Source organism: Chrysochloris asiatica, unplaced genomic scaffold (genome assembly GCF_000296735.1).
Source record: "Chrysochloris asiatica unplaced genomic scaffold, ChrAsi1.0 scaffold00129, whole genome shotgun sequence".
Classification (NCBI taxonomy): domain Eukaryota; kingdom Metazoa; phylum Chordata; class Mammalia; order Afrosoricida; family Chrysochloridae; genus Chrysochloris; species Chrysochloris asiatica.
The window spans coordinates 2,933,894-2,945,258 of record NW_006408647.1 but is presented as its reverse complement, the minus strand read 5'-3'; the positions used below and the strand labels follow the sequence as shown (position 1 = coordinate 2,945,258).

The window sequence follows — 11,365 nt, the reverse complement described above, 5'->3', positions numbered from 1 at the left end:
ACTAAGAAATCGATGCTTTCTAATTCATTTTTGACAACTTCCAATTTTCCCAGGTTCATACTTCATACTTCCATGTTCTGATTTTCAGTGGGTGTTACAGCTGTTTCTCTGCATTTTGAGTTGTGTCCCGTCAGCAAATGAAGGTTCCGTGGGCTTTTTGCCCATGGGCTTTACTCCGTTTGGGTCATCACAGTCAACTCTATTTTGAGGAGACAGCTCTTCCCCAGTTGCATTTTGAGTGCCTTTCAACCTGAGGGGCTCATTTTCCGGCACTATATCTGACAGTGTTTCTCTGCTATTCATAAGGTTTTTAGTGATTAAATATTTGTAAGTAGTTCATCACTCTTTCTTCCTAGTCTGTTATCGTCTGGAAGCTCATCTGAAACCTGTATACCATGGGTGTCCCTGCTGGTATTTAAAATACCAGTGGCATAGCTTTCAGAATCACAGCAACTCACAAGCCACCACAGTATGACAAACTGACAGGCGAGTGGTGGAATGACATAATGGGGGTCTTAAATTATCCATTTGCTGGGTATTTGGTGAATGCTTTCTCTGTGGAAAAATCACAGTCTTCACTTGGGAGAGCTCTTCTATTATTTCTCTCTCTCATGTTGCTCTTCCTTCCATTTTCTGTCTTCTCTTTCCCTGAAACACTTTTTATTTATATATTTGATCTCTTGGATTTATCTTATAATTTCTTAAATTTTTTCTTCTATCCTCTCTCTTTCTTTATAGAACTTTTTGTTGTGAATTGAATGAAGGTTTACAGAAAAGGTAATCATCATTTTTACATTTAGAAAATCACATACTTTACTTCATTATAATGATTTCAATCCCCGTCACGTACCATCAGTGAACAGTATTTACCTCTATTTCCTTTAACTCTTGCTTTCTTTCCTGTCTCTCCCAGTCTCTTCATCTTTCTCTGCCAACCTCCGTCTTGTTGCATATTTCCTGTCCTGTTAGCCATGTTAACACGTGTCTACCGTCTGTTGTTAGGTGTCATCAAGTTGATTCTGACTCATAGCAACCCTATGTACAAAAGAACGAAACACTGCCCAGACCTGTGCCAACCTCGCAATAATTGCTATGCTTGAGTTCATTGCTGTTGCCATGGACTCAGTCGATCTCATTGGGGCCCCCCTCATTTTTGCTGATCCTCCATTTTACCAAGCATGATGTTCTTCTCCAGGGACTAGTGCCTTCTGATAAATATGTCTGAAGTTTGAGAGATGAAATCTGGCCATCTTGGCTTCTGAGCATTCTGGTTATACTTCTTCCAACACAGATTTGTTTGATCCTCTGACAGTCCACGGTACTTTTGATATTCTTCTCCAACACCAAAACTCAAATGCATCATTTCTACCCTCTAATTGATAAATAATGCCCCCTCCCAACCATTCCCTAGTAACCATCACAGAAGGTTTCATTTAGTAAGTTTTTCCAGCAGTGTTTTTGTTTCTGACTGATTTTACTCAGTAAGAAAAAGATGGATTGGCAATGTGGCAGCGTCAATGGGCTGAAGCATGGCAACTATTGTGGGATTGGCCCAGGGCCAGGCCGTGTTTCGTTCTGTTGTGCATAGGGTCACTATGAGTCAGTACCGACTCAATGGCACCTAACAACAATAACAATGTCCTCCAGGATCATCCATGTTGTGAGGGGAATGTTGCATAATAGTCCATTGTGTGAATGTACCAGTTAGTTTAACTGTTCTGTTGATTTAGACTGTCTCTATCTTTTTGTTATTGTGAATAGTGCTGAAATGAGCAGGAGTGTGCATATATTTAGTTGTGCCACAGTTCTTATTTCTTGAGAAAATATACCAAGTAGAGGGATTGCTGGGTTATCAGGTATTTATATTTTCAATGTTTTGAGGAAGTGCCATACTGTTTTCCATAGTGGTTGCACCATTTTATAGTCCTACCAGCAGTGTAGGAGGGTCCTAGTCTCTCCACACCTTCATCAGCATTTGAGGGCATTAAAAAAAAAAATCTTTACTGTTAATGTTGGAATGATGATAGATCATTGTTGTTTTGATTTGCATCTCTCTAATGGCTAATGATGGTGAGTATTTTTTCCTATGTTTGTTGGCTACCTGATTGTCTTCTTTGGTGAAGTGTCTGTTCACTTTCCCTGACCATTTTAAAATCAGACTGTTTGTCTTCTTGTTGAAGCATTGAAGTAGTCTATAAACTTTAGAGAGTAGTCCTTTGTTATGTCGTTGCCAAACATTTTTTTCCCAGTCTGTGGATTCTCTTTTTATTCTTTTGGTCAAATTCTTTGATACACATATGTATCTCATTTTTAACAAAACACTGCCTGATCCTGGGCCAACCTCTCTGTTGTTGCCATGCTTGAGTCCATTGATGCTGCCACTTGGCCAAACCATTTCGCTGGGGGTCTTCCTCTTTTTCTCTGACCCTCCACCTTACCAAACATGATATCGTTCTCCAGTGACTGCTCCCTCCTTACAAAATGTCCGAAGTATGAAAGACAAAGTTTGGACATCCTGGCCTCTGAGGAACACTCTGGTTGCACTTTCTCCAACACATATCTGTTGGTTCTTTTGGCAGCCCATGGCACTTTCAATATTCTCCTCCAACATGGATTTACCTCTGGGTTCTCAATTCTGTTCCATTGATCTATGCGTCTTTCATTGTACCAGTACCAAGCTGTTTTGACTACTGTGGCTGTGTAGCAGGTTTTGAGACCACGAAGTGAAAGGCCTCCTATTTTATTCTTTTTTAATAATGCTTTGCTTGTCTGCAGTTTCTTTCCTTTCCACATAAAGTTAGTGATTAGTTTTTCCATCTCTTTAAAGAATGACGCTGGGATCTGGATTGGGATTGCTGTGGTACAAGGGGATCAACACTGAACTGTGAACCACAAGGTTGGCAGGTTGAATTTACAAGCCACCCCGTGGGAGAAAGATGAGACTTTGGGCTCTTTCAAACATTTATAGTTTCGGAAACCTTATACAGGGTCTCTATGAGTCAAAACCAACTCGAAGGCACTAAACAACAACAAACATAGATTGCTTTGGGCAGTGTTGACATTTTTGCAATGTAAAGTCTTCCTATCCACTAGCAGGGTATATTTATTTCTACATTTCTGCAGGTCTCTTGGTTTCTTGTAATAGTGTTTTGCAGTTTTCTTTGTATACGTCTTTTCTTTCTCTGATTAGATATTTTATGTTTTGGATGGCTATTGTAAGTGGTATTGTTTTCCAGATTTTCCTTTTCTGAACTCTCTTTATTAGTGTAAAGGAATCCAAATTATTTTTGTATTTTGATCTTGTACCCTGCCACTTTTCTGAATCTATTGATTAGGTCCAATAATTTTCTTGCTGAGTCTTTGGACGTTTCTAAGTGTAGGATCATATAGTCTGCAACTAGAGAGAATGTTACTTCTTCTTTGCCAATTTGGATGTCTCAAATATCCCCTTCTGGTGTGGTGCTGTAGGATAAGCACTCCACCTCAAAGTCGGTTTCAGCTTCAAGATTGACAGTTCAAACTCACTAGCCACTTCTTGGAAACCCTATGTAGGGTTATTATGACTTGGAATTGATTTGCTGGTACTTAACAGCAACAAATATCCCCTTCTACCTCTGGCTAAGACTTTCAGCACAATATTAAATTGGAATGGTGATAAAACATATTCTTGTCTAGAACCTGTTTGCAATGGGAATGACTTCAGTTTCTCACCATTATGAGTGATGTTGGCTGTTGGTTATGTATATATCTTTAATTATGTTGAGGAATTTCCCTTATATTCCTATTTTGTTGAATGTTTTTATCTAGAATCAGTGTTGGATTTTTTCAAATGTCTTTTCTGCATTTTCTTTCTCTTTTAATCCTACTTTCTAGGAGACTTCTTCAGCCATATTCAGGGCTGGCATTAGGATGAAGAGAATGCCGTGGGTGCAAAATTTGAGAGGGCATTAAAAAGGTGGAGTAGTCAAGAAGTACAATATTTTGACGCAATGTTTTAAAATTTTTTTATAAAAAGCAAAGTATAGGCGTTCTGGTGTGGCGCTGTAGGATAAAGCATTGTACTGACAGGTTGGACTGAAAAGTCAGTAGTTTAAACCCACCAGCCACTCCTTAGAAACCTTATACAGGGTTGCTACATGTCAGAACGGACTCAGTGGCATAGTACCACCACCACCACCACCATATGTATTTATTCCTTTCCCTGAGCTTCTCTGGTGCTTTGGTCTCTGTCAGTTTGAATGTTTTCTCAGTGTGTCTGGTGGTCAGTGCCTGCCCCCTCATATTTTAAGAGTGCAACGTTAAAAAGTTGATTATAACTCTAGAGGTTCTCTCCAGCTATTTATATTGGGAGAATCTCAGACTGCCTGTATTTCTAGTCATTTTCTTCTGAACTTGTCAGTTTCCAAGGGGAAGATTCCTATCCCTTCTTTATAGTACAGTTTGACTGTGCCCAGTTGAGCCCAGTGTCCCTCAGTCTTGACTTTCCGTTTTTTAACCTCTCCTGGTATGGTGCTGAGGATTCATATGATCTTCTGCAAGGTTGGTTTGAACCACCAGGTCGGTGTTTCAAGCTCTCCATCTGCTCCTTGGAAATGCTAATCAGGGTCGCTATGAGTTGGAACCTACTAGAAGGCACTTAACAGCAATACCTCTCCTAGACTTCACCTCTGGGGCTCTTCCATGAGGAGAAAGCTGAGTGGAGAAAGGATATGGAACTCTAGCTGCTTTTGTTTGCAGACTTTCAATAAGTTCTCCTGTTTTCAGTTCCATGTATAAACTGATGTTTTGAATTTCTGAGACTTTCTGGAATTCAGTAGAATGAATTAGTCTGTATCTGGTTTTCTCTCACTGCTGGATGTTTTGTTCCTTTCTTCCTTAAACCATTCTCACGTCTGATAAGTAATTTGTCACATGTCCAATTGTTATTCGCTTTTCATTTTTTAAAACAGCCATTGTTTCATTCTGTTGTATATGGGATCACTATGAGTTGGAACCCACTTGATTGTGCCTACCAACAACTATATCATTGTCTAATAATTGATTCTCTGCCCTTATGTCTTTTGAAAATCTTTCTCATGATTTTAGTGTGTGATCAGGAGGGAGCAATGCATAATATTCCATTTAAAGAAGATTAAGGGAGTTCTTTTACACACAATACATATCCAGCACAAATGGCCTAAGTGAAAGCTCTCTGAACTCAATATAGGACTTAATTTTTTTTCCAGATTGAGTTTAGAAAGTCAGAAAACTATCTTTCAAACTTGCAGATAATGACAGAAAGGAAATGAAAAAAACAATGCCAGCAGTCCACAGCACAATTATGAGAAATGAGTTAGGAAAGGATTTTCATCTGCTTCTCATCAAGGCCAGCTTTTGTATTCTCCTCTGGCACTTTAATACCCTGGCACACCAAAATATAGAAGGTATTCTTTACATTTGTAGCATTCTTTTTTTGTGTGTGTGTGAATTGAGTGATAGTTTACATGGAAGAACATGGAATGCAACATGGTTTTACATTCATCATTTCACTGCAATGATTACAGTCTCCTCCATGCATCATCATTCAACCATATTTACTTCTATTCCCTCTTTTTTTGGTTTGTACACAAAAATATTCAGGCATATATAATCATGTAAACAACCAAAGGGCACACTCTGAAAGCCTGCCTCCTGGCCGCCAACACTCAGTCTTTTATCTTTCTATGAGTCCAGAGTCCTCACCTGCTCTTTCTCTCCATGTCCTCAACTCTGCATCCATCTCTGGTGTCACGGCTTTTCTGGATAGGCTTCTCCTTTGATGGTCCTAGGGTCCTTTGTTCCTGGATGGTAAGATTAACTACTACCCCCTTTTTGTTATGAAACTTCTGCCTTTACAGTTGTAGCAATCACAATTAGTCATGATAACAAGTACTCACTATTGAATCATAAGAATCTTATCCCCATCTCTTTTCATCAGAACCATCTAGAGAAGATGAAAACCATTCACTGGGGTTTCTACCTTCTCCAGCACACTAAACCCCCTCTTGAAAACTTATAAGCCAGTCACTTTGTGACTTTATAGTGCTCGCCACTCCCCCACCCCCCACCCCCCGCATTTTAGGTAGCCAATGTCTAATTTCCCATCCCTAAGGAACTCTGGTAGCGTAGTGGTTACTAATCAGGCTGCGAACTGCAAGGTCAACAGTTCAAAACTACCAGCTGTTCCGCGGGAGAAAAATGAGGCTTTCTGCTCCCATAAAGATTTACAGCCTCAGAAACCCTGTACAGGGTTGCTGTGGGTCGGAACTGACTCGACAGCACTTAACAACAAAAATACCCTGTATGGAGTCCTGGTGTGGCACTGTGGGTTAATACGCCAGACTGCAAAGCTGTTTGAACTGCAAGGTCAGCAGTTCAAGCTCACTAGCTGCTCGTTGGAAACCCTATATAGGGTCGCTATGAGTCGGAATCAACTCGACAGCACTAAACAACAACATATACCCTGTATACAGAGAGGATAGGATTGATACTTGATGTGAAGACTCCTTCCCTCTGTGTTGGTATTTTGAGTTACTACATTCATGAGTATAGGTCAAGTTAGTCAAATTGTAGCAATTTACTCTCATTTCCTTTATTAAAAAAAAAAAATTAATCATCCTCTCTAATCGAGTTCTGATTATCAAGCCATTGAGGCTAGATCAAATGGGTACTATCTGTAAGTTTGGGTGTTCTTGTGCTTCTTCCCTCACTTCACATCAGCTGGATGCTTCACTCTCACCTCTAGCCCTCCATGGCTATGTCCTTGTCCATGGGCTCAGGAGCCCCCAGGTCTTACCACACTTCAGACCAACCAGCCCTTCCTCTTATCTCTCTCATCTTCAGGCTGACAGGAGTCTATGGAATGTGGTTGAACTCAGCCCATATCTTCATTGCTGTCCATTTGTAGCATTCTTAAAAAAAAAAGAAAAAAGTAGTATATTAATTGAATTCACAAGCTCTTATTATCATAGCTTGCATCAAAGTACACTGAGGCAAAGTACACTGAGGGAAAACACTTAGCCAGTTCCTTATGTCATTGGTAAGTGCCATCAAGTCGGTTCCAGCTCTTAGCTACCCTGTATAGGGTTTCTGAGACTGTAAATCTTTGCAGAAGCAGAGAGCTTCATCTTTCTCCTGAGGAGTGGCTGGTGGTCTCAAACTTCAGTCTAGTGCTTGTGGTTTGCAGTTCAGTCTCTAGAGCCACCACAGTTTCCATTAACAATATAAAGATGTTTAAATTGCAAATCTAGATATTTTTCCATACTAGTTTAGATATTGGATTTGGTGAATATTTATTTCTTTTGCAGATGTCAGTATTAATGATAATGATGTTTCTGGTGGCTTGGTCCCCTTATTCCATTGTGTGCTTATGGGCTTCTTTCGGTGATCCAAAGAAGATTCCACCTTCTATGGCCATCATTGCTCCACTGTTTGCAAAATCCTCAACATTCTACAATCCTTGTATTTATGTGATTGCTAATAAAAAGTAAGTAATGTCTAATATGATTCTGAGTTAAAAAATTATACAAGAATATTAAAAGTCAATGAATAATGTTTGAAGATTTCTACAAAGGTTTGTTATAGAAATTTACTTCAAACTGGTATAAACAAGAAGGATGTTTGACTCATGCAGCTAAACATACAGCGGCCTTTAAGACCTAAAATACCTCCATCTCTTGTTCTGTGACAGGCTTTTTCCATATGAGACCAGAGATGATCATGGATAATCTAAGACTCAAGTTCTACCAGTTAACCAATACAAATGTGAGCATCAGCTAAGATAGATTTCTAACAAAAAAAGCTCTTGGAGAGAGATCCCTGATCAGTTCAGATTGGTCTGCAAGGTTAACCAGTGGCTGTCAAGTCAATTCCAGCTCATGGTGATCTCATGTGTATCAGAGTAGAACTAGGTTTTCAGTGACTGATTATTTTGGAAGTAGATCACCAGTCCTTTCTTCCAGGTGGACTTGATAGAACAGAGATGTAAAGAAGTAGGAACCGATCTGGTCCCTTCTTCCTCCACCACGATAGCCACCAGCAACCACAGGTAGAACAAGATAGCTAAAGAAGGAGACTAAGAGAAGGAAAGCCTATGAGCTATGAGAACATCAGAGAGAGACATTTTAACGAATAAATATTCCTAGACTGAGCCATGTTCGACGTCTGTTTCACTGGCTTTTAGAGACAGACCCACTCACTTATCGAGTGTACTTTCAAAAGCTTTCTATTAAACTTACTTTTCTCACACTCCAGTTGTCTTTCCTTTCCAACATCCCACTCAAATCTTCGACTCCTTGCTAGAAGTCTAGGAGAATTCCTATGAGTAGAATGGTAACAGATTGGAAACCCCAACCTTTCAGTTAACAGCCAAACACATTAACCATTTATATCACTCTTGTTGTTGTTGTTATGTGCCGTGGACTTCGTTCCGACACATAGCAACCCTGTGCAGGGTTTCTGAGGCTGTAAATCTTTACAGGAGTAGAAAGCCTCATCTTTCTCCCATGAAACAGCTGGTAGTTTCGAACTGCTGACCTTGTGGTTCACAGCCCGATTTGTAATCATTACGCTACCAGGGCTCCTTATCATTACTCCACCTGAAATATATAGAATGGGTTTTCTAAAATATGTTGTTGTTAGTTGCCATTGAGTTCTTATCCACTCATGGTGATAGCATCCATGTGTTACAAGACTAGAACTTCCCTATTGGGTTTTCTTGGCTGTAATCTTAATGGAAGCACAACACCAAGCCTTTTCTTCTGGGCAATTTTAATGGCCAACCTCTAGTTTAGCAGTGTTGTGCAAATTGTTTTGTGATACGTAGGGATGTTTCCCAAAAGATAAAGCAGTTCTAGTACTGGAAAATGAACAAGTGCTGAACTGCCTACATTTATTTGTGTATTTCCAGAAAGAAAACATATTACCCAAATACAAGAGAAAAATCCAGTGCTAATATAAAGAGCCTCAGGAATCAATAGTCATTTAGGATAATAGATACTTCTTCTCGCCCTCTAATTTTTGCATTCAGCAAGGGATTTCCTTTCCTGCTTCCTTAGTGAAATTGAGATTATTTCATTTCTGGAAAAATAGAATAAACCAATCCATTGTGCTTAAATATTTGGCCAGGAAATCTCAGTAGAAGTCAGGTAATTTGAACCTGGAATGTGAATGCTGTTTTTTTATTGAACTTGTGTTTTCGTGCACATTTTGAAGATCAGCTTTAGGTACAGACCAGGGATGAGAAGAAACTAAAAAAAAAAAATTAAGTCCAAACAGACTGAGGAAGAGCAAAAGATACATTTTCAATTCAGAGCTTTTTTTAAGTTCTTTTGCAACCCCCCTTAGAGCGCTGGTGGCTCTGTAGGATAAGCACTGGACTGCTAACCACAAGGTCAGCAGTTCAAGCTCACCAGCCACTCCACGGGAGAAAGATGAAGCTTTCTGCTCCTTAAAGATTTATAGACTCGGAATTGACTTGATAGCAGTGGCTTTGGTTTTTAATTTCAATGGACCTTTGCTCAGAAGAACTCACAGTTGCTCTCAGTTGATTCTAACAGAGGCACAAAATACACATCCTTAGTTTTGTTTTTTTTAAAAGATGCCAATCGATGCTAGAAGTATCATTTTAAAGGCATGTAATTACTAGACTATTGTTAAAAATCTTAAATGTTTATAAGCAGTAGTGTAAAATTGGCCTTTTTTATTGTTAAGTGCTGTTAAGTTGGTTCTGACTGTCGCGACCCTGTATAAGGTTTCCAAGGAGTAGCTGGTGAATTCGTACTGCCGACCTTGAGGTTCAAACCAACTTTTCAGTTCAGCACATTATCCCACAGTGCCACACCAGGACTCCAAAATTGGCCTTAAGCTGTACCATTTACTACATGTTTTTGTAATAGTTATAAAGGAGTCCCTGGTTGATACAGTTAAAACACTCAACCACTAACCGAAATGTTGGCGGTTTGAATCTACCCTGGGGTGTCTGGGAAGAAAGACCTCACAATCTAATGAAGATGTTAAATTGGAGGTAGAAATTTACTTTGTAAATGTCAATTGGTAGTAGTGGCAACAAATTCCTGTTTGAAAGTGTTTTAAGAATTCTAAATTATTATAAAATGATGTCAGATTTCCCCTTTTTTATCACAGGTTCCGAAGGTCAATGTTTGCCATATTCAAATGTCAGACTCACCAAGCAGTGCCTACGACAAGTATTTTACCAATGAATGTATCTCAAAACCCATTGGCTTCTAGAAGAATCTGAAATAAGAGAAAGGTATACACTATCAAAGTGCTTTCTTTCTTTATTTTTTTAAGCCATCCTGCTTTCCTTGTTTTTTTTTTTTTTTTTGTTGTTGTTGTTGTTTTGTTTTGTTTCTTTTTTTACCAAAGTTTTAATTTATTTTAAGTTTGATCCCATTTAGGTCAAATGCAGACATAGATAAATGTCTGATTAGACTGTGAGTTCATCAAGTGAAGCACACAGTTCTGTTTGTACAATGGATACTGTAGTGTATGTTTCTTTACTTGGTTGTGTCTAAATTTGTTGCTTATCTCCTTCAGTGGACCTAGTCTTACTAGTTTAAAGCCCCTGTTCTCTTCTCCCTATCAGCTCACATTACACCATACTGATGGCCTGCTGATTTATTTGAGTCTTCCATTAGCTTATAAGCAGCTGCTATTTTAATGTTAGGATAAATTAACAACAGTAATTAGTTGTATAATGCTATATGTTGTTGTTAAATGCTGTTGAGTTGTTTCTGACTCTGTATATGGTTTCACTGGCTTTAAATCTTCACAGGGGCAGAAAGCCCCATCTTTCTCCTGCAGAGTGACTGGCAGGATCAAACCACAGACCTTGCAATTTGCAATCTAGCACTTATCATATGGAGTCATCATGCTCCCCTTTTAATGTATACTAGTTTGGGTAGCATAGTGGTTATGAGTCGGGCTGCTAACCTCAAGGTCAGCAGTTTGAAACCACCAGCTGTTTTATATGAGAAAGATAAGGCTTTCTGTTCCTGTAAAGATTTACAGTCTCAGAAATTCTATACAGGGAACTGACTCCATAGCATGCAACCACCACCACCTCATCGGTGGTAAAAACTTACAGTTTGGAAACACTACAGCTGATTCTACTTGGTACTACCAATGTAATGAACCTGTCTTGAAACATTTATAAGACAGTATTGACATTGCACTTTTGTTCTTTGAGGGCCCGGAAACACTGAGGTTTTCAGTTCAGATGTCCTGTTATATCATTTTACATGTGGGAAAGGTGTTCTGATAAACTTTTGTTTTCTGCTAGAACAAGGAGGAAACATTATTTGAACTAGATAATCAATATGGTTTT

At 39.1% G+C, this 11,365-nt stretch overlaps 1 protein-coding gene across 1 annotated transcript in view; it reads left to right on the top strand.

Annotated features, from left to right (window-relative positions):
- The window catches only part of RRH (retinal pigment epithelium-derived rhodopsin homolog), a 31,823-nt gene extending 21,547 nt beyond the window's left edge, over nucleotides 1–10,276 (top strand). The window contains exons 6-7 of the mRNA XM_006869316.1: nucleotides 7,326–7,504; nucleotides 10,162–10,276. Of these exons, the coding sequence (XP_006869378.1) occupies nucleotides 7,326–7,504; nucleotides 10,162–10,276 (294 nt within the window). The remainder of the gene's footprint in view (nucleotides 1–7,325; nucleotides 7,505–10,161) is intronic.
- The last annotated feature ends 1,089 nt before the right edge of the window (nucleotides 10,277–11,365 follow it).